General features: G+C 39.5%; 3 protein-coding genes and 1 long non-coding RNA gene across 5 annotated transcripts; all 4 read right to left on the bottom strand.

The window, feature by feature from the left end:
- Nucleotides 1-2,671: 2,671 nt before the first annotated feature.
- On the bottom strand, nucleotides 2,672-3,645 carry LOC140310272 (uncharacterized). Its single transcript, XR_011916426.1, has 2 exons — nucleotides 2,969-3,645; nucleotides 2,672-2,914 (listed from the first exon to the last, which is right to left on the bottom strand). It is a non-coding gene; the product is annotated as an uncharacterized lncRNA (long non-coding RNA).
- A 78-nt stretch (nucleotides 3,646-3,723) lies between these two features.
- LOC140310271 (uncharacterized) lies at nucleotides 3,724-6,485 on the bottom strand. The gene is made up of 5 exons (XM_072388535.1): nucleotides 6,189-6,485; nucleotides 5,909-6,072; nucleotides 4,671-4,946; nucleotides 4,353-4,562; nucleotides 3,724-4,239 (listed from the first exon to the last, which is right to left on the bottom strand). Exons 1-5 carry the CDS (start codon nucleotides 6,431-6,433, stop codon nucleotides 4,043-4,045), a joined length of 1,092 nt encoding a protein of 363 aa, XP_072244636.1. The 5' UTR covers nucleotides 6,434-6,485; the 3' UTR covers nucleotides 3,724-4,042.
- A 1,226-nt stretch (nucleotides 6,486-7,711) lies between these two features.
- Nucleotides 7,712-9,624, bottom strand: LOC140309220 (immediate early response 3-interacting protein 1-like). Its single transcript, XM_072387045.1, has 3 exons — nucleotides 9,469-9,624; nucleotides 8,939-9,040; nucleotides 7,712-8,165 (listed from the first exon to the last, which is right to left on the bottom strand). The coding sequence occupies exons 1-3, from the start codon at nucleotides 9,557-9,559 to the stop codon at nucleotides 8,110-8,112; spliced, it is 249 nt and encodes an 82-aa protein (XP_072243146.1). The 5' UTR covers nucleotides 9,560-9,624; the 3' UTR covers nucleotides 7,712-8,109.
- Nucleotides 9,625-13,048: 3,424 nt separating this feature from the next.
- On the bottom strand, nucleotides 13,049-23,291 carry LOC140310261 (mothers against decapentaplegic homolog 2). 2 transcript variants are annotated; one of them, XM_072388520.1, is made up of 11 exons: nucleotides 23,102-23,291; nucleotides 21,179-21,588; nucleotides 19,643-19,732; nucleotides 19,245-19,438; nucleotides 18,701-18,835; nucleotides 18,452-18,514; nucleotides 17,579-17,632; nucleotides 17,171-17,383; nucleotides 16,884-17,021; nucleotides 15,566-15,710; nucleotides 13,049-15,439 (listed from the first exon to the last, which is right to left on the bottom strand). In XM_072388520.1, exons 2-11 carry the CDS (start codon nucleotides 21,412-21,414, stop codon nucleotides 15,316-15,318), a joined length of 1,392 nt encoding a protein of 463 aa, XP_072244621.1. In that variant the 5' UTR covers nucleotides 21,415-21,588; nucleotides 23,102-23,291; the 3' UTR covers nucleotides 13,049-15,315. The 2 variants fall into 2 exon arrangements, with proteins under 2 accessions (XP_072244621.1, XP_072244620.1); XM_072388519.1 differs by having other exon boundaries at nucleotides 18,440-18,514; nucleotides 23,102-23,290.
- Between the last annotated feature and the right edge of the window lie 144 nt (nucleotides 23,292-23,435).

The following is a 23,435-nucleotide window of genomic DNA, read 5'->3' as shown; positions in this document are numbered from 1 at the left end:
TGCTTCTTCATGTATTTTTCCTGTTGGCGCTGAAACTAAACAGGAAAGTAGAGGTTTGGTCATGAACGTGCTATGCTATCGATACAGAAAACTATATTGTTAGAAAACATGTCAAAAGTTGTAGAACTGCTCTGTTATGACACATCAGTTCCTTCATTTGGACCAAAAGCGATCCTTTCTGTAACATTACTGCATGAAGAAGAGTCTCATGCTGTAAAGTTTCCTAAAAGCCTCACAGGATCTGAATGATGATAATAATAAAAAAACAGAATCTAATGGAAATAATTGCAGATTTACAGTAATGTGCACAAATCAGGAACCACCTGTCACCTTATATTTTGACAATAAACAGCCAGAATTTCTTGTAATCTTTTGAAATGGTCTCGAACAATAGTTGTCCAGGCTTTCTGAAGTTTTCTTTTGGACATTGGCAGTCCTTGTACCTCACCTGGGTGATTCAGTCGGGGATAACCTGAGGTCACCTCCCGCTGTTTGAAGTTGTTTTTTCCTGTTCAACATGATGTGAAGCACCACCATGCAGCCAACACTTAATTTAAGACTTAAAAATGCTTTATGAACCCCTCAATTTTTAGACAGTGCATGTGACAAGAACTCTGTTTACTTTTATCAATCTCTCCTTAGATAATTCATATTTTAGAAAACAGAGCTGAAGCAATAATCTAGAAGCACAATTTTTTTCTATATCTTTTAAAAATGCATATGAATCCTGTTTGAAGCGTTCCATTCTTTTAATGCTTTCCAATATCTTATTCAAATGATCTTTGATGTTTGTACATTTGTCCTTTTAGAGCACTATTCCAAATAACAAACAATCTTATCCATATCTCTCTATATTTCTTTATACATGGTATTATAGATCCAGATGCAATATTAATATGTTTTTATAATGCAGTAACTGGGGCAGATGAAAGTTAGAGTGGTTGAGTTGTTTTATGAACAAAAAGTGTACCAGGGAGAGAACACGAGCTGTCATTTAGTATTGGCCTCTGTGAATAAATAAATTAAACTGCTACTTTCAAAAGAAGCAGAAAATAACTTGCATTCCCAGAGGACTAGTTCTTTAAACATAGAGACAGATGAATTCCTCTAAAGTGCTCTAACCAAGGAAAGGAAGTGTGTGTTTCATCTCTGTAAAACACACCCTCCCCCACTCAGAAACATTGAAGAATGCTTCCCTCTTCAGAGGCTGAAAATGAGGCATGTTAATATACATACTCTCTCCCACGACTTTTCCAGTGGAAAGTCGATGTATTTCTGAAAAGTTTAATTTGATTGTAAACATTTTCAAAGGTAGAATAAGTGACAGAGAAATTACATTACAACTAAACTGATATTTACACAGGAGTGTTTCCAGTTTATGGCCTTGCCTGCTTAACGTGCTGCACGCCTCACCAACTGACCCTGTTACACTTGACTGACTCGTATGTCTGACAGAATCGGGACTCTATAAATGAATCATATCACTGTGAACGTAAACATGCTCCACTCCAGCTTGTGATGGTTACTGAGCGCCAACAAATGAAAAATAGATAAGTTATTTAAAAAACATGCATTTCATTATTGGATTAATTTGAACGAGGCCAGAGACTCTTTGTTTCAGCAGTGAGCACAAGCAGCCTATCAGAAGTTTTAACTCAATGGCATGGCAAATAAAAATATCTGTTAAGTACTTTTCTTCACTTATTTAGGACAAAAAAAATCAATTAAAATAAAAATGAAAAACACTGCTGCACACATTACTAATGCATGTTACACTTGCTACACTATTAAGTTTGCTTTCTGGTGCACAAATGGAGTAACAGGAATATTTAAGGATTCAAAAATAATCACAAAAATACACTTTAAATTAAGTATTTTTAAAAAAATACCTTTACCTGAAGTCTTCACAGTTGAGCAGAAATGGAAATCACATGGCAGAGATTAGATGACTAAAGCAGCGTGCTTCCCTCTGATCTGCTGCACAGCTGCTGTAAATTGGCTTTTCTACCGACTGGAAGTCTACAAACAAAGATTCCTCTCACACGCCCTCCCCACATCACAGCTGCTCGTGGGATGTGCCAGGAGGCACACAGAGAATGATCCTCTGGCTGATCGAACCGGCAGTGACCCTTGGTTTTATTTCCGTGGCTTTCCCTGAACTCGTTTGGTTTCCATTTACAGCTGAATATATTCAGAACAGAAGAAGACATACAGGTTTCAAACAGAAGGTATTGGGTTTGACATGACAGCTGCAGCCAAAAGGCAAGCTAGTGGCATGCCAACCTTGTCTAAAATGCATCTGCAAGCCTATTGTTTTCTCTCAGAGAGCCAGAATAAACAGTAACTTCTGTGATTTCTTCCCTTCATGCTGGAGACAATACCCCCGTTTTCTTTATGAAATGGCCACGGTGCAGAGATGCATGAAAAACCACTTCTCTCAGTGGCATGCACTGCATATGTTCCAATAAATAATACAGGAGGACAGACCTTCATGCATGTCAGCTACAAACAGGCACATTGGAGGGATCAAATATTGAAAAGTCTTTATTTACTGTAGGGTCGATGTTTGCATTAGCCCTTTAAATTCAACTGGTAGACATACTGCATCTGACAAAGTTCTCATGTACAGTAGATCGACAAAACAAAACCTCAAGTCAAAGTCGTGATGATGAAGATTTCATAGCATTTATGTAGCAAAAAGAGACTTACAAGCAACACAAACATTGAGGGGCAAAAGTGGGGTTCAGCATCTAAAGAGTTTAGCACAGAAGCCGGGGAATCGATCCAGCAACTTATCGACTGACCTGAGGTACACCTGCCCCATCCAAGATGAAACCTGCTAATAAACCTGATCCGAAATATTTACATTCAAACTCTACCGCGTGGATGATTCACCACTTTAAATGTGGTGCAGCTGCTGAGAGGACAACATACACATGACATTAACAACAAGATGTTTATGGAACACAGTCATAAGTTAAGGCCAATCACTTGCTTGTTGATGGCTATTCAGATCAACAGGCCTTTTTTTTAATTTTTTTTTTTTTACAGCAGATCATTTAGCCAGGAATGAGTGAAGGAGACACTTGTGAAAGTGAACCACCATTTTTTCTACTAAATGTCTATTCAACCCTTATATGAACACTTCCAAGAGCTGCCAGGGTGCGTTATGTCATTTAAGTCATCATTTACCTGCCTGATAAACATGTTCTGCAGCCCACACACTCCTCACCTTGGTGGGTCAGTCAGTAATAAGCTGAGGCCACCTCCTACTGTTTGAAGTTGTTTTTTCCTGTTCACCATATATGCCCTCTGTCCAAAAAGTGTACACTTCAGTACTTTAGATAAAACTTAAGAAGCTTTTCAGAATAGAGCCAAGAAAAGGGGTCCAGCTGCCTTCTATTCACTGAGTTTTCTTAACCTTCTGCTTTTGGAGATCGCTCAGCTGTCAGGTTGATCCACTTGGGAGGCAGACACCCTGCTCACTTCTTGTAGTACTTTTAAACTTAAGTCTTTCCTTTTTTATAAAGCTGGTAGTTAGTGCTGCCTCAGGCAACCCTGAACCATCTCTCAGCCATGCCGCTGTGGGCTCAGGCTGCTGCATGACCTCCCACGACACACTCATAGATTTGTAAATCTAAAGTTGGAAGTCCAACATGTTCCAGTTATTCTTTTCAGAAATCATTCCCAACAATTCTTGACTGTACAGCACACCAAGTCAGAGTGTGTAAATGTATTTAATTGAGATTAAACCAGAGTACAGTAACTGGGATTGTACAATTACAGTATTCAGACTACATGTAAAAATAAATGGATGTATTTTATATTCAGCTCAGTGTTACTGTTCATACAAGAATCAGCAGTGTCTAAACATAAATTCCCTCAAACACTAAAAAGGTGACCGAGAGGTGTTATTCTGTGCTTGGATTGGATGCTAACACTTTTGTACATCATGTTGTATAAATTAAAACAACTAAAACAGACAAAGCAAAACATTTCGTAGTATTTGGAAAGAACGATAAATACCAGCCTTCTGTGATGATTAAGACCTAGAAATCAGTCCAACCATGTGAGAGATGCTGCATCCTCGCTGCTCCATGTGGAAGGCCAGCTGTTTGGCAAAAGACTGACCCACATCTTCGGTTTTTTCCCAAAACCTGACCACTACTTCTCCTGGCACCAGCAGAGGTTCCTTAAAGTGGGCAGTGACGTTGACAGGAGCTGTGATGACTTCGACCCCTGGTGGTAACAGAACTATGTGAAGGCCTGACCAGTAAAGCTGAACACACTCAAGATTTCACATGTATGATAGGCTGCTGAAAGTTACGTTCACCAATCAAGTGTTTTCCTACCATTATGTTTTTCTATTTCTGCCAAGCAAACAGACAACATCCAGAGACTTGGTGTGGTCCGAGATCTGAAGCTGAAGAACCTGGCTGGCAGTAAGAGGAGCCGGTGGGGGGAGTAGTCAGAGAAGGACCATACACACTGCACACTAATAGTCCTGGGAACTCTGAGCTTTACCTGCTTCACAGTTTCTGGCGCTGGCTCATCTTGTTGGCCTGTATGAACAAAGAAATCCCTGTGTGATGAACCTAATTTCCAATTAGGACTGCAATCCCAACAGAAAGGCACACGTTGGGTTTTTTTGGATTAAAATGGTTACAAACTTTCTGAGCAGAAATCACCACAACACTGCTTGCTCTTGCTTTCATTGTTGGGTAAGCATCCGCTGGTTTTGTGGAGCTTGTTTTCGGACAGTAGTGTCAGGATGCTCTCCCAGACTGGGCATCCGGAACGGGAAGTGGCAGACAGATGGATGTCCACCTCCACCCCTGAAGCAATCTGCTGGTACCCCAAGACTCTGACCTGCAGCATGAACGGCCCCTTCTTCAGCTCATCAACTGGCTGAAGGCTGTTCAAACTCTGACGCACACGTACTAGCCCTGAAAACAGCGGGTCACAATCACTGCCACATCACCAGCATTTTATTTTATTTTTCTTAAACTTATATAGCATAAAAGAAACCACCTCCCCTCATTTATTTATATATTGCAGGAAAATGGGAAATAGGTGCAGCTATTTCTTGAAACGTGTAAACATCAATGTAAATACAGTATAGAAGGCAAAAACCGAAGGAGCTTGAAAGTCAACATTTGGTCTGAGCTCCTTTATTCTCCAAACACAGCCTGAACCTTCTTTTAAACAAGCTTTCTGTCATTTCTTTAAGTAGTCGTCAGGAATAGTTCTCCAGGCTTCCTGAATGACATCCCAAAGCTCTTCTTTGGATGTTGGCTGCCTTTTATTCTGTTCTCTGTCAGGATGATCCCACACTGCTTCAATAATGTTGAGGTCCGGGCTAATTTTGCTAATTTGTCCGATTAATTGTGACCCCTGCAAAAGAGAGTCCAACACAAGTAAGAGCTGTAACTCCTAATCTGTGACTCTCTGCATTTCAAACCAGTAGTCATTTTAGATGTGTGCTTGTAAACTATTAAAATACAAAACTTGTGAGAGCGTAAAATATTTCAGCTAAATGGTGAACAGAGATGTCACCTGTGGGTTCTCACGGATCGTATTTTGATTGTTGGACCTTTCAAAGTGAGCATTTTTCTTTGTAAGCTTTAGTAGTTTGTCTGCTTGATACCAGGATTTGTAATAGTTATTGACATTTGGGCTTAATTTATGGGATCAACAGGACTTTTTGTTTGGGTTTGTCAGAGGAATGGAGTCTTGATAGGTTTGTCAGCAATTTATTTTATTCAGTTAATTGAATTAATCAAATTGTAGTATTTAAAAGATTTTCTAATAAAATACCAGAGTTAGGTCTTATCTATGGATTTAGAGCAAACATCTTAAAATAATCCGTCCCGTTTGGCAGACACTTTCAGTGACACTTATTTCCTACCTGCTGGGCTGAGTCTAAAGTTTTCATCAGTTAACAACATAAGCAGCAGTCTGCAACAGAGAAACTCTGGGAAGCACAGCGGGATGTCTCTGAATTCAGTGTCTGGGTAATCCCAACCATAACCCGCAGCACTGCAGAACCTCCGCAACATGGACACTTCTAGCCTTGAGAGAAAAAAAAAGGAAAGAAAAGACAAATTCACTGACTCAGACTGTGGATGACCAGCACCTAAGAGAGCTGCATGAACTTTTCAAACTATGCGGAAGTGGACGGTACTCACCTGCAGTTATGGACAGTGTAAACAGCTACGCGCGCATTTGACGCAGGTGTTGTGTACAGGTAACCCGATCTCCTTGTGATAGCTCTGAGCAGGTATTTAACGTAAAGATACATAAAACTTGGAAGTCTGTCGCTACTCAGCACGTTTGCGTTCAGCAGCTGATGAGAAGAGTAAATGTAAAAATAAAGTAAATACATGGAGCACAAAGACAGCGACGCCTCAATACAACTCTGTGTGTTCCCCATTATTGCTCAAAACATGCATTTACAACAGTGAAAGTTGACCTAAGTCACACAACGCTTGACCATGATAGGTTCTACGGTGACCGCGCAAGGACAAACAACACGTCTTCGAGTATTTCAGGGAATGACACTCGTGAGCGCAGCGTTTCCCAACTTTTTTTTCTGGGAGCCCACTTTTTAAAGTCGATAAATCCTCGTGACTTAATTTACATTAAGCCTAATTTCTCGAAAACAGAATTTGCGCATTAACAAACATTTCGGACTATTTTTATTGCCAGTTAAGCATCGTCTTAAAGTAGCCATTTGAAAGTGATGGACATTTGATAAATCAAAAACTTTTTGACAAACCATTCTTGACAACATACACACTGCCAAAGTATTCGCTAATTTGCCTTTACACGCATATGACCTTAAATGACATTCCATTCTTAATTCATAGGGTTTAATATGATACCCTATGACCCACCCTTTGCAGCTATAACAGCTTCAACTCTTCTGGACAAGCTTTCCACAAGGGTTAGGAGTGTGTTTATGGGAATTTTTGTCCATTCTTCCAGAAGCGCATTTATGTGGTCAGACACAGATGTAGAAGCGTGATTCGTCTCTCCGGAGAACGCGTTTCCACTGCTCTAGAGTCCAGTGGCAGAGTGCTTTGCACCGCTGCAGCTGACGCTTTGCATTGCACTTGGTGATGTATGGCTTGGATGCGGCTGCTCGGCCATGGAAACCCATTCCATGAAGCTCTCTACACACTGTTCTTGGGGTAATTTGAAGGCGACATGAAGTTTCGGAGGTCTGTAGCGATTGACTCTGCATTAAGTTAGCGACCTCTGCGCACTATGCGCCTCAGCTGACCCCGCTCATTTTACGTTAACTACCACTTTGTGACAGGTGGCATCCGATCACGTGGTAAACGGCTGGAATTCACGGAGCTCCTACTGAGAGCGACCCATTCTTTCAGTCTGCCTGCCTTGATGCTTGAATTTATATACCTGTGGCCATGGAAGTGATTGGAACACCTGGATTTAATTACTTGGATGGGTGAGGTAATACTTTTAGTATTATAGTGTATACTGTGTAAAATGCAGCAAAGTGAAATAAATGCATCTCAGAAGAGTTGTCAACTCATTCATCTCATTGTTTTTATATTCTCATCAGTACAGTTTACACAATTTATACTTAAAGAAACAAAGTCAATTCAAGTTCAAAAACTGAAAAAAAAAACAACACTTCATTTGGTGACTCAAACTTTGGGAATGGATGTGTTAGCACACAGTCGGGTCTTTGAAAACCATTTATTCTCAAACATTTCAACACCACATATTCAGAAATCTGTTTACATCTCGAAGAAGTATAAATCACAAACATTTCCAGCAGGTCAATCTTGACAGAGACAGTCATGAGTTAGAAATGTGTAAAAAGTGTTTATTTTTTAAATTTTTTAAACTAAGCACTTTAGTTAGTCACAGAACAAGGTAGAAGTTAACTCATTCCACATAGCTTCAGGTTGTTAAAAAAAAAACAGGCCTTCAGCAAATAAGCCTTGTATGGTGTGAAATATAAATGGCCGACATTCATATATTCAGGCTGACTGGACAGTTTCTTCACTGAGGTTCCTGAGGTGACGAACATCTTCTCCTGCCAGCAGAGCAGGTTGTCCTAACTTCACTCGCTCGTCTTCATCCGAACAGAAGCAGCATCACAATGCAGACCGAATTCACTGCTATAAGAGGTACTGCAAGGCAACAAAAAATATATGATCAGAGCCATACACAGCTAAAATCTATATGTGCACTTGTTTTTCCTACATGATGTGGATGAAAATCTGACAAAAAAAAAACCTATAGGGACCAGAATTTTATCCCCACAGGTATTAAGGGATTTTTAAGAATTAAGACTAGGGTTTTTGGTCAAATAGCAAAACATTTTTTAAAAACACCTCTTATTGTCTATTCAGAAGCTCTTTTCCTGATCTTGATGAAAAAGTTCTTAAGAACTTTGGAAAAGACAAAGCTGTGACGTTGGTCTAACACTGAAACAAAAAATGTTCAATAGATGTTTTGTCTAATGCAATCTCATCATGCTGTTACACAAAGGTTATCTCCTGTATTAGTGATAATTTAGAATATTACTTTATTTTCAACAAAAGGTCACAGGTTGCTCATTTTCACCTTCCGTTGTCATTTTTATCCGCTTGGATCACAGTTAGCATGTTTAGATATAAATAATCAAGCTTCGGACAGAATTATCTACTTTGTTAAAATAAGGATGCTCCAGTGTATCCTACGCTAAAGGAGATCCTTTTGAACAGTTCTTATTATGGCTAATGCAAAGATACTTCCTGGTCATTTCACCCAGTTAGGATAGTTCTGAGGCAAAACTGATTATTTGATACCAGACCTTTGGATTTAGGGTCAGGGTTAAGGTTGCGCATTCAATTGGGATGAGAAATTTTAGGGGTCGGGGAATGCTTTGTGTCAATGGTTAAGTGTAGGAGCGGACATATACCTCTCATTACTGTCCTCACAGAGCGGATGAGGTTCATCAGCTGCACTTTGATGCCTGGTTCATCGCCAAATCCTCCAACACTTTGGTCCACTCCCCAGCCAACTAAACACAGTAAAACAAAGTTAAACATTGATTTTCTGTTACATCCTTTTAGCTTTCGTAACCCCAATAATAACATTCATAAGCCTGCGATATCTGTTCCGTGGTACAAATAATAAGATGTCTTTAAACTCTTATTCATATAGCTTTACTTTAAAAACGCTTTAAAAAAAGATTAACGCAAAGAGCCAAACTTAAATCTAAACAAGCACTGATCTCGAAATTAGTTTAATTTAAAAGTTGTGATCTCTCTGTAAAACATAAAATATAAAACGGAGTTTAGACGCTGGTAGAGCCATTTTAAATCATTTAAAAATTGTTCAACAGCTGTGCGGTTACTAGCCAGTTAGCATTAGCTAACATGGTAGCTAACTCAGTTTTTCATCGTAAAAAACTGTAAAAGTACAAAGCGCGGGAAGTTTTGAACCTACTTTTACTTAGAAATCTTTCTTCGTGTAATACAGCCACAGCGTTGACACACAGGATGGCAGCTTGGATAAGAGAATACAAAGTAAATGCCATGTTGCCTCTCAACAAGGAGCTAGTTTCAGATTAGCATAAGCTAACACTATTTACTCGTGACGTAGACTACGGCAACAGAGGAAGGAAAATTGTGTAGAACTTGTCAAAGTAAGTGCTTCTCTTAAAATCGAAGGAGACCGTTAGTTCATTAATAATTGTGAAGAGGCACCCACACCTTTTAATAGGATAAAACTAAATTAAAGTTACTAAAGTAAACTTTACATCAAACCAACAAGAACTGTGTGCAATTTAGTCCTAAAATATTTATATTGTGCAAAATATTCTCTTATAATCACCCATAAGATTGGAAATACTGATGCAATAGGATAACTGCCATTGGTGGGTAATTGATGTACATAAATGTGGCTATCTATATTTGCATTATATTTGCATTATATTTCATGAGATGATTGCAAACTATGATTTAACATAAAGTTAGACAGTCATGTCTCAAAGAAAATACAGCCTGTTTCTATTCCAAGGTCTTACATAACAGGGAATGATGTGTAAAATTCCTACCAAGTCTTAAGATGAGGCAAAGACAACCTTAGATGAACTTGGCCAAGGCCGCTGCTGAAACAACTCTCCCTGAGATCGCTGCTGCGAGACGCCCCCTCCCTTTCTTCACGGACACCTGGTGATTGCTGACTCCGACTGGGACCCAATCAAAGACTTATCCATGACAACCTGCTGTGGTATCACGATGACATCCTGTGAAGTGAGACACTTGTTGAGAGCCAGACATAGCAACTCTCTGGGTTTACCCCCATCCCACGCCTTCAAGTTGCTTTGCGTTTTTATGTGTGAAGCGAGCAAATGTTTGCTTATGTTTTGAATTCTATGTTGGATGGTGAGCTAATGTTTGCTGTTCTTGATGTTGCTGAGGTTTTTTTTCCCGAAAACGAAAAAAAATCTGTTAATCCGGCCCGAACCTCAACTCGCAACCCACGCAATGCATACATCAATACGTGCGTCTCGACGATGCCTCGATGGGCATTACTTTTATTGTTCAAAAGTGTTACAGTGGCAACGTTAGTGCCGAAAACCGGAAAAAAGGTCGAAAATTTGCGCGCTTATCGCTTGGCTATACTTTATCGTAGATACATCATTCAAACTTTCAAAAACTCAGGCTGATGGGTACTAAGCGCCGTACAACCTCATTATGCGAATTATTACGCTTTTTGAGATTTTGAACTTTGTATTTTTAAAAAACGTCATTTTGACTTCGGACGCTTGTTGTAATATATTCCACGACACGCCCCACTGTGGACTACAACATATTTAAATCTCATGAAGCTGTGGTTACATTTTTTTTCTCTCGAGCCATCCCAATGAATTTCTATAAGGATTCTGAACATTTTGTTACCACGAAAACGAAAAAAAATGAATCTGTTAATTCGGCCCGAACCGCAATTTGCAACCCACGCAATGCATACATTAGTCCGTGCGTCTCCGTCGTGTCTCGATGGGCCTTACCTTTCTCAATCAAAAGCGTTACCATGGTAACGGTAGATGCCAGGAAGCGAAGAAATTTGGACGCTTATTGCCTGGCCGAACTTTATCGTAGAGACATCATTCATGCGTTCAAACACTTGGGTCGCTTCGTACTAAATTGTTAAGCCTCATTAGGTAGCTAACTTAAAAAAAAAAAAAAGTGTAAATTTGATTTTGGATGCTTGTTGTTAGGCAACAGGTCATTTTAGAAAAATCATTAAAATGTTCCCCAACCCGGGATGCGTTGTACAACATATTTCAGTCTCATTATGCTGGCTATTACGGTTTTTGAGAAATTTAACGTTAAATTTGCCCAACCATTAACATGAGGATTGTTACCATGCCAACACAAATCCTGTGCATTCCTAAGGGGGAGCCTGAATGCAATATAACCAGAGCCACCTCAAACATAACCAGAACCAACTTAGACAGAACCAGCAGATGCTAACATCATGCTAAAATGCTAACATACTTGCATCATTAGCATTTTGCAGGGAAGCCTAGAATGCTAATGTTGCATCGCGGAGACATGAACTCACTATGTTTTTGTGCTCTATTCGCTGATGCTATGAGGTCATTATGCCGATTTTTGGAGGACTTTTGCTCGGCTGCACTGTAACGTAGCTGTAACTGTAACTGGCTACTACGGTGTTTGAGATATGACACTTTAAATCTTAATGCTAATGATTGACATGCTGATTTTGGAGAGGTTTTGCTCGGTCAAACTTTATCGTACAGACATCGTTCAAACATTTAAAGACTCGGGACTATTTGGATTACAGCATACTTAAGTCTCATTAGGGTGGCATTTACCATTTTTGAGAATTTTCAACGTTAATTCTATCGTAATTTTAATGCTAATGAATACACATGTTGATTTCGGAAGCCTTTTGCTCGGCCATAGTTTATCGTACACACATTGTTCAAACATTTAAAGACTCGGGACGATTTGGACTACAACATATTGTAACCTCATTAAACTGGGATTTACAGTTTCTGAGAAATTGAACTTTAACTTGATATTTTAATGCTAATCTAGTGACACACTGATTTTGGAAGCTTGTTGCTCGGCAACAATTTATTGTAGAGACATTCAAACGTTCAAAGATTCGGGAAGCTTTGGACCGCAACATATTGTAGCCTCATTATGCTGGGATTTAAAGTCTTTGAGAAAGTAAACTTGAACTTTATGCTAATTTTGAAGCTAATTGATTGATATGCTGATTTTGAAGGCTTGTTGCTTGGCAACATTTCATCGTGGAGACATCATTCAAACGTTCAAAGACCCGAGGTGCTCTGGAAGCAGGGAGTGTGGTTCATTAACAGCACCCCAAACACAACCAGAACCACTTTAAAACGAACACAACACAAGCACTACCACCCCAAAGCTCTTGGATTTTTGACCTTAGGGTGAACTTGCTAGAATGTCCACTCCTGGGAAGATTGACAGCTGTCTTGAATATTTGCCACTTGTAAATAATCTTTCTCTCTGTAGAATGATGGACTCCAAACAGTTTGGAAATGGCCGTATAACCCTTCCCAGATTGATGGGCAGCAACAGTTGCTTCTGAGATCATTGCAGATGTCTTTCCTCCATGGCAATGTGTTAACACACACCTGAATGCTCCAGATTAGCAAACTGACAAAACGTTGGCTTTTATAGAGATGCTCACACTTACTGATGACTAATTAATGAGTGTATATGATCAGCAGCACCTGGCTGCTAATTAACCTCTTAATTCTTATGGAAGCACCCCCCCCCCAAAATTGTATTTATCTAATTTTAGGACAATATGGTTTTCAACTATGTCTTGATAAGTGAAAGCTTAGACTTTAGTGTTTTGCTTTTAGTCAACAGAACCCAACAAGACCGCAACAATAAGTTGTATATGACAAACGTACAAAGGAATCCATGAATCTGTTCTGCTTTAGAGGTGATGTGTCTATCTAACATCCCACAGGGATACAAATAAATACACATAACAGCAGACAGAGTCATGAGAATAAAAAAATCTTTATTAGTGTTTTTATGAAGTCTGCATAATATGCCACACGCCTGAGAAGCTTATGGTCAGAACAAAAAAATAGAAGAAAGAGAAAGAACTGCTCTATCAATACCGCCCTCTACTGGTAAAACAACTGCGACATCTACTGTACTGACTGCTTTGCAAAAGAATTACTGTTAAATACACACATACTGTACTACCGTTATGTATATGCATGTCTGGTCCACGTCAGTTTTTGTATTTTTCTTTTTTCACATTCATATGTTGTAGGCCAAAGATAATAAAAAAAAAATAAAATAAAACAATGTAACACTGGACCCTTAACAAATGGTTCTGTTCCCCAAATCCAAATGTCACTAGATGCACTTAAAGTACAGACTAGTGCCATATCGTAAACGCATTTACATCAATAAGCGGAGGGGTGAGGGGGGAGGGGGTTGTTAAACTTGCAACAGCCATATAAGTTGAGTTTAAGGTAGTAGGTTTGTTGTACATACTGTACTTTATAGACTGAACAAATACATTACACACATTAACACAGAATGTCCCATTGTACAGGCACAGTCACTCTCCTCCCTTGTTGATGTAACATTTTGAAAACCAATTACTTCTGGTTGACTTTAACTTGCATGACTAAGCACCAAAAGCTACACGAGGTCACATGTGTTTTAAAAAAAGTAAAAGAAGTAGAGCTGAATGAATGGGCGTTATAAAGTTTTATATATCTCTGGAATCATCAGGGAAGTAGATTTGAGGTTTCAGTCAAGTCTGTTGTTTCGTGTACTTTAAATGCACCAGATTTCTTTGGAAAATAATGAAGGCTTACATACATACCTACACACACATATACATATATATAGATATCTATATATATATATATATATATATACATATATAGGCTACACATCATGTAGGGCAGTGATAAATATATATTTTTCAATTTTTATTATTATTATTTTTTAAACAGACAGATATGCTGTTGGATATTTGGGGTAAAAACTTAGGAATGATTCGTGCCCTCTGTGTCACTTTAGGAAACAACCGTGATCTTGGAAATATTTTAATAAAAAGTGAATGACAAATTTTGAAGTATATTTATATATAAAAATACATGAGAATACAAAAAAGTAGCAAAACAATGGGGATATAGGCTAAGAACACAATTAATTCACTTATACCTTCAGTATTCTCCTGGTGAGATGTCTGATGCATCACCTTGGAGAGCCCCAGGACTCCCAGTGTTGTGTTAAAAAACAAAAAAAGCGCTTTTTGATAACCGCTGATATTCTCTGGTCCCTGCCCAGCGCACCCTGCCAAGCATGGCCAGTGTCTTTATAACCAGGCTGTTCAGTGGGGATGCAAATCAACTACACCAAGAACAAGGAGTGACATATAATGACAAATAAGAATAAAAATAAGAAGCTATAGCCAGACCGAGACTGCGGTTTGTTTAGAGTTGCGGAAATATTTCTTTTACCAACATTCCTATATGCCCATTTAGAGATATGTCTTAGAACGACACACCTCACGAGGTCAAAAAGGGCTATTATTGTGGCAGGGCCAATTCAATCAAATTTTATGAACATATTGTGGCATTTCCTTCAGAGAAAAAACAGCCACTAAGGCCATCGTTTCGTCACCAAGCCTCCTTTTCCCTCCTCCCGACAAAAGTTGGGGCCAAGTTTCCCGAAGAAAACTAAACTATGGTTCAGAACAATGGTTGTGGTGGGCAGGAACAAAAGTCCTTTTAGCATTCAAGCTCATGTCACTTATACAAGCCATCTTCAACACTGAGAAACAATTCACAGATATTTTTGGTATTTCCCCTACTTCCCAGACTAAAAACCAATATACATTTTATTTGTACCACAAATAGATCTAATATTAAGGATTTGGGGCAAAGCAATTTAAGAAGGTGCATGACATAGATGGGTAACAAAGTGCCAATTTTTCCTTTTTCACTGAGAAGTCTGTATGTTTATCTATGCGAGTGCAAGAATGTGGGTGCATTTGATCTTCTGTGTGTGTGTGTGTGTGTACACATATATACATGGGTGTGGTGTGTGTGTGTGTGTATGTATGTATGTATATAAAGTTAAAAGAGGGATGTGGAACTGGGCCACAAATACTATGAAGTAAAAACCGATTGAGTTGGGTTTCCTTTTTTTTTTTTTTTTTTAACTCCATTTACGGACACATAACTTTAGAGTTTAATGATCTTTGTAATGGGCTTTTTTTGGGCGTTTCATTAGCTGTTTAGGACATACTGGAGCAGCGTGCAGACGGAGAACCCATCTGGGTCAGGACCTTGTCCAGCCACTGCAGGGGACCGTTCAAATGCAGCTCGATCCAGCAAGGAGTGCTTGTGACAGTTTGCCGCCTGGAAAATAAAGACGCTGTTTTCAGTCCTTACAACATATGATTCATGGTGAACAAGACGCTTTGTTGGGTGAAATATGTAATTTGGCAGCCGGGGAGAAAGGGAAAATAAGTTCTTCAGGCTAACCTGTACTCGGCTCCCCAGCCTTTGACAAAGCTCATTCGGATGGTGCACATCCTGGTGAGCTGGTAGACAGCCTCAAAGCCCTGGTTGACTGACTGAGCCAGCAGGGCAGCAAATTCCTGGTTGTTGAAGATTTTTAGATTACAACCTAAAAAGAGGAAGGGAAATGGGTTTTACCAGCAATTCTTAAAAATTACCATGACACACTCTTTAGGTCTGGGCTTTGTATGGACTTGTTAATCTATATAGATAAAGTCAGAGAATACAGTTTATTTGACACAATTTGTGTACCCTGAAAAGCTGTTGCAGTATTTCTCCCTTCACTCAGACCTACATATATACAGTTTGAGCTGTGGACTTATTTACAATTCCTGTCCATCGTTGTTCCCAGATTTACTTTAATGCATTTACCATTAAGTGCAGCAACATCTTGGACAATTTGTGTTCTTAGAACAGAGCAAGCACCCGATTTTCTTCCTTCACCTCTGCAGAGGAGCTGCAGGAGTGAACTGCACATATAAACTAGCTTTATTCGATTCATTTCACAGGTAAACACAATCATAATTATCACGAGACAAGGCTGAATGTAAAAAAAACTGAGGATCTACATAAACTTTGAAAAGTCCCAGCTGTAACTTTAACTAAAAATAAGGGATTACATGGCGTTTTTATTCATGATGCATTCAAACACCTCATAAACGTAGGAATCTGTACTGTTCACATTATCATGTTTTTTTTTTAAATAAATATGTCAGTTCTTCCTTGTTCCTTCACCCACAGACCTCCCCATATCAAGGAGCGTATAATGTGATTGGACTATTTTTAATAACTAAAATTACCTTTTAGTGCACAAAAAAACAATAAAATGATACCAATAAGATTAAGTTTGAGATTTAGAAAAAGATTTACAAATCTACAGCGTGCATTGACATTCTAAAATTAGAGATGTACCATTCCATCTCAAGTATCAGATCAGGGTATAAATCAAGACGTTTTCACGATAACACTGTTCCTTTTAGAAATACAAAGGTATGATTTTTCTTTCACACAGCTGTAACACCAAGCCAACAGTTAATCTTTTGCTGCCTGAATCTCTCTTTTTAAATCAGACATATTGTAAATAAAAGTGGTTTGAGGAGTCTCTGTAGGAGCTACAAACATGTCAATGACTTCACATCCACTGTATACAAGATTAGTGAAACTCTTGATTTCTTGCAACCTCTACCTTAAAAAAAAAAAAATCTAAAAACAAACAATTACCCAGTCTACACTTCAATCAGCATCATCAGCGTGTAACAGAGTGGCATCTTCAGCCTCTTACCTGGAGGAATTTTACACACCGTCGCTGGATGCCAGCCATACCTCTGATTGCAGTTTGGACTCTGGACAAAGATAGCGCTATCACTCAAGCACTCTGCAAACACCTCTCCACCAATATAGTAGAGTCTAACTCCTCTTCCTGTGAACGGACAAACAATATTACAACAGCTTTAAGGAAATCTGGGACCACTACGAGACCTTTAATGCCTTTTGAAGGCTAAAACAGAGTGCAACAAGTTGTTTACACATAATTTATTAGGGTGAAGCTACCAGCAGCTGACACCATACCTATATGCCTTCGGGTCATCTCCACAGTGGCGTTCCTGTTAACGTTAGAGAGCAGGCCCAGACAAAACCGCTCAGAGTTTGATGGATCTGTGAATCCATCTACTGTCAGCGAGGGCTGAGAAGCGTGGAACGTCTCCCCCACACGCTGGTTCAGCTCGTAGTAGGCTATAGAGCACCAGAAGGCTGGCTCTGAGTAAGTCACCGGCTGCAGGTCTACAGAACGGGATCACATCAGTGAGGTTTACCCCGTCAAACATATTCAGCATCATTCCAAACGATCAAACCCACTACCACAGTTGGTAAATTACTGCAAACACCTGCAACTGCCTCGCTCTTTGTGTGTTATTTGTTTGCAAGCTAAACTTGATTTATTACCAAGATTAGTGAAGCGTTAATAAAAACACATACCCATGCTGTGATTGACAGGGGACAAAGTGCTAGGGGAGAGCTCTGCTGGAGAACCTGGAAAAGAGACAAGAAGTCATGGATGTGACAAAAACTGATCAGTTTGGAAAAGGAATGATGAAGAGAAACATTTTATAATGGTCATAAACACCTACAACGTGCTTAATGACGCTTTACTGAGATTATACAGTCTGCCTATAAACTGTTTGGCTATCCAAGAAGTGAAATGAATTCCATTTAAAACAATAAGTGACATGTTGCTGTTATGATTATCATGAACTGTATATAGCTGAGAGTTTGAAGCAGCCAGGAGTGTTAAAACAGGATGTGCCTCTCCTGAAGTATTTTACCGCTCTGGTGTTGACCCCTCTCTGATAACCTGACTGTGATTTAATCTTTTATCCAAATACAGCAACAATTCTGCCAAATCCCACCTTGTGACATTTGTTTATGACTTTCAACTTACAACAATGAATGAATGCAGCCAGAATGGTGGTCAGACTTATCGAGATTACATATTGGATGTAAAAGAGCTGTCCAGAGCTTTTCTGATCATTCATGAACCTCATCTCAAATATCATTCAGAGCTAATGCTCACCTTCTAGTAATTCAATTCTGCTCTCATACATTATAAATAGACCCTATGCTGTCTGGTCTTGTGTGTCAAATACTTGATGAAGCCAATCTTTTTTCCCCCTAACAAACCGGAAATTATGGATTGATTGATAAAGAGAGGTGCAACTTCTTTTGATCAGGTCAGCACTAATTAAGAACATCTGTATGTGAAACGACATCTAAAAAAATCTCAAACAAACAACAACAAGCAACAGGTAAAAAGACAAAGAAGTATCTTATCTAGGGTACCTGTGTCCATACTTTGATTCATCTGTTGATCGCTGGCTTCCCCATCTTCACTGATGTATCCTGGCGGAGGCGTTTCTGATTAAATAATGAAAGATGAAAACAAATATACTGACTTAATGTCATGATATAATAACTAAATAAATTGTTAAACCTACACACACACAGCCAGAGGATTTCATTGCAGGGTGCATACAGCAACTTAGTAAAACTGTTTCTTTACTTCACACTCGTGTGACTCCAGTCAAATCCTGACATTCCTACCTGGTATATAGTTGTTTGGAGGTTCAATTCCTGCAGGAAAGTTTGTGTTCTCAGGTATGGAATGAGTGTAGTCGTCCAGAGGCGGCAGCTCTGGCAGGATTTCTGAGTGTCTTGGCACAAGAACAGGAGGCAGCACTACAGAGTTGGGTGTCAAAAGAGATTAATTAGATCCTTATCAGTTCAAAACTTTTCTCCTGACAGTTGTTTTATTCATGGATGACAATTAGGAAAATAATTGAGTGCTCTGAAACAAGCTTCTATATTGTAGAAAAAAAGAATATATACGCATCTTTTTTAGCAGCCATAAAACAATGACAAAAGATTGAAAGCCTCCAGGAAAAATGAAGCTGAATAACTGAACTGATTAATGGCTTCACAAGGCAGAAAGACTGAGTTGTAATGGCAGATGGTAACAATTCCATACGGTCTAACAGAAAGAGAAACACTTTTCTTTCACGCTAAAATATTTGCTAATGGACAGGTTTTAAAATGTTTACATGCTTTCTGAACAGTTTTTTTTTTTAGATAAAAAGGTTCATCTCACCTGGGGTTTCCACCCTCTGGTAGTGGTAGGGGTTGATGCAGACCTCATCCTTCTTGAGGTGGAAGGCATACTCACAGGCCTCAATGGCACGCAGCTCATGGTGGCTGTGAAGGTCCGGCCATCGCCACAAGCGGCAGTAGATAACATGAGGAAGTCCCTTCCTGTGGGACACTTGAAGGCGGCCATCCAGGGATCTGATTGAAGAGCATACAGGAGAAGGTTGAGAGACGGGCGGCTGATACACAGGGGAGGGGGACACATAATAAATGACCAGGACGGGGAGGTAATGGAGATGGATTTGGCTGAGTGGATCAATGTCCGTCACCTCCAACAAAGTAATGACAACTCTCCCACATCAAAGTTGTATGCAACACCATACAGTAGTTGAGGATAGTCACCTGGTTTGGTCAGGGTAGCTGTATAGGCTTGATGTATCCCACTGTTCTATCGTATTTGGTGTACTCAGTCCCCATATTTCAGAGCAATTGCTGTGCACAGAGAAAACAACAAAACAAAAACAAAAAACAAATGATAAACATGGGACATGGCTCATTCAGAAATATCAGTGTGGGTGTGTGAACATTAAAAGGCCTCTTTTATTAGAGTCTTATGGCAAAATAAAGACATCAAATTGACTCTGCTGTGGAAATGATGGATGGGAACTTCAAATAAGAGAAGCCTTTTTAACTGAACAAATAAAAGAATACAACATGGAACCTGCCAACACAGTGAACACAGAGTGAGACAAAGGCCATCAAAAAATGAAAATAACTCAAAACTTTTCACTCCAGCCGTTTATGTCAGAACTTATCTGGAGACATTCAAACAAAACACTGAAGACACACAATGGCACAAAGGAGAGAGAGAGAGGGGGGGGGGGGGGTAACCTTGGCAAAACAAAAAAACCCAACACTTCCAGACATTCTCAAAACATTTACAAGAAAATGCACAAAAAGACAAAAAAAAAAGAAAATGTGGAGTGGAGACAGGTGAGGGTCATTGCTTCTGAGTAACAGGGCAGTGACAAATTCTACACGTTAAAGGCAACAAACACACAACAGCATGTACTAGACATGATGATTATAGTGGGACCTCAACTGCCTACTGAAGCTGCAATTGCCTGGTTCATTACAGGGCAGGAAACCAACTTTTATCCTCAAGCCATTTCATATTTTAGACACTAAAATTCAACGATCAACAATTTTTTTTAACAGCAGGAAACAGTGCAATTACCGTAAAATCATCTGAAACGCTAAATAACTACCTTTGTAAATGGCAGGTGGGATGAATAAGAACACTGGTCATTATCAGACTGTAGCAGTTTAAGTATGGCAGGTAGTAATGCCCCTTGGAGTCATGTATACATCTTATACTTCCCAAATCTTTTGTGAATACATAAATAAATAAGTCACATCAAGCCAGCCACTCCATCTCTGCAAGCATAATTGTGTGGTCTACAACATTTCTCAAGCGATAACAACCAGCCCACTATCTATAGACACACAAACATCTGACAAGGTACTTGGCAGCACATCAGTGAGTAATGAATCTGCTTACACAACGTTCCCACTGAGCATGAGGATCATCAAGGCTGGCTGACTGACTGATAAAGAGAACATCTTCTCTTGACCTTAATATGTTTCCTTTCCCATGAAAAAGCTAGACTGTCAGTAAAATTGCCTATTACAAAAACATATTAAGCTCATCCTAAATGGGCGAATAATGTTGTATCAAACTTGTTCACATTTTCAAAACGTTGTCATCTTTAGGATTTGGTGCAGGAAACTATTTAAAAAAAACAAAAACAGTAAATAAAAGTGAGATCAGCATTCAGTAACAGCCCAAGCTTTCACGGTTTGAAATTGGACAGAAATGTAAGATCAGCATCTCTTTCTGACACAGCTTTGAACAGAACCAAGAGATGTCCAGTATACCTGGGTATGGTGACACACTTTGTGTTGCAGTTCTGTGTGGTGATAGCTTTCTCCAGTTCATCGAGCTGGCCTGTTTTCTTAAGCTTCTTCACTAAACTCTTCACAGCCTTCTCGCACCATTTCTCCTCCTGGCCGTTCTGCTCTCCGCTGCCAGCTACGCCCGGTCCACTCGTTGACTTTTTCCAGCCCAAAAGCCTCTTCACCACTGGAGGGGTGAACGGCAAGATGGATGACATCTTGACCAGACAAGCCGGTAGTCTCCAGAGGACTCAACTTGAGCTCTCTCACGCACGGACAGAGGGGACCTGGAGCTATAGTTTTGGCCCTTACTCTGAGGAGCCCCTCCGGTGACCAATGAGTCACAGGGCGGAGGCCAGCGCTAGCAGAGTACACTCAAAAGATATGGACACCTTGAAAGAGAGTCACACACAAAGCACTTAATTAGAAACAACAAAATGGTACCAGAAAAACAATCCTATATTAATACAAAACAAAAAAAAGTGTAACAGTAAGTATGTTTGTCATGAACAGTCCCAGTCTGAATGAAGACAAATACAGTTTGAAGATCGATGTACCAAATTCAACAAGCCTGAATTCCACGCTGAACATTTGGACCAATTCTGGATGCAAACCGATCATTCACAACTGAACTTTTTAGGTAGAAACAAATGAAAATAGCCAGATAACAAGTCAGACAGTACATATAGCTTTGTTCAGGACATGCAAAATTTCACTGTTAGAACATGCTGATCTGATAACCTGCCTTTTTGTCAGCTAACTATCGTGTGTAAGGGAAATTAGATTTAAGCTTGACAAACACCCCCACTGTGAAAATGTAGACTAGCAAATTAAAACAATCTATAGGATTTATTCAATAATACTGACAACATACCAGGACAAGATTAATGGCAACAAACAGAATGTTAGTGCTTGATGCTAGCACTTACAAAGGCAATCAAAAGTGACCCCAACACTCAGACACATGCAGCAAAGTGAACTTTGCGACCAATTACACCCCAATAAATAACATGCATTTATCGGTTACAGTACAGAAAAATGAAATATTAGGGCTGCTTTGTCACTAGCATATTGTGCTAAACTGAAGATTTTGTAGTAAGCAGGGATGTCCACTTGATATTAGCTTGTCATAAACACTCCTTTAACATCCGACAAGCCAGCCTGCAAACTTGTAAAATTAACTTGCTGTTGAATTTTGTACATTGAAGCAATCACAACGAGCAATTTACAAGTTCACTTAATAACCTAAAGAACGCTACCAAATTTATGTGAACGGAGTATTTTGTGACAGACCCCCCCTCCCGTCCCGGTGCTACCACAAACTGGCTTGAGAAGGCCGGCTGTTGGCTACCTGGCGAGGGAGCCTGCTGGACTCAAATCACAACATAATACTCTCTGGTGTTTGCTTTCAAGATGCTGAAATAATGTTGGTTGCAATCCATATGTGGAAACCTGTAACTAACGCATCCCACTAAATTAAAGCCTATTCGCTGGGAAGTATCAACATAGCTAAGGTAGCTAACGTTAGCTTAACTAAGCTAGCTACCAGCTTGTTATCAAAAATCCTTTTGTTGTGATCCGCGAAAAAACCTCCTGTGCGCAACAGTCAAGTCGCGCGACTTTCTGATCTAATTTCAGCTTGTCAGAAACACCCGGAATGAGGTTAACCCAACAATACAAAATGTTGATTTGTGTTCTTAAACGCTGCGATGTTTAATTTCAGCGTAGCAAATTGACTGTATGTATTTTACCAAAAAAAAACAAAAAAAAAAACGAGTTAGCATCTTGCACGAACTCTTCCAAACTGAGCCCTGGCTCCCGCTGGCTAACGAGGCTACATCATCTCTGCCTCAAAACAACATGTTTCAAAGTCGAGAAAGCAGCTAAAAGCACTTCCATAGTTACCCCAGTTTTAATGTCCAAAATTCCACTTCTGGAAATAAAAGATGTGCGCAGTCCTCTGAATACTTTGTTCACATTAAAACACCTGAACGTTATTTTACAGCAGCTAATTTTGACAAGGCTTGTAAGCTCCTCTCAAGTTGCTACCAGTGCTACTGTGCTAGCTAGCTAGGTTAGCTAGACCGGAACAGCAAAACAAACGTGATAGCTACGCAAGAGCTCTTAATCCCTCCTATTCAAAAACTGATTGGAAGATTGTACGGACCTACTCTGAATACTGTTTGATGTCCTTGGCGATTTGTATCATTTAATTGCTGACATTTATTTATGTCCCATT

This window comes from Leuresthes tenuis, unplaced genomic scaffold, assembly GCF_036924035.1.
Source record: "Leuresthes tenuis unplaced genomic scaffold, fLeuTen1.0.hap1 SCAF_6, whole genome shotgun sequence".
NCBI classification, from domain to species: Eukaryota; Metazoa; Chordata; class Actinopteri; order Atheriniformes; family Atherinopsidae; genus Leuresthes; species Leuresthes tenuis.
This window is presented reverse-complemented; position numbering and strand designations above follow the sequence as displayed.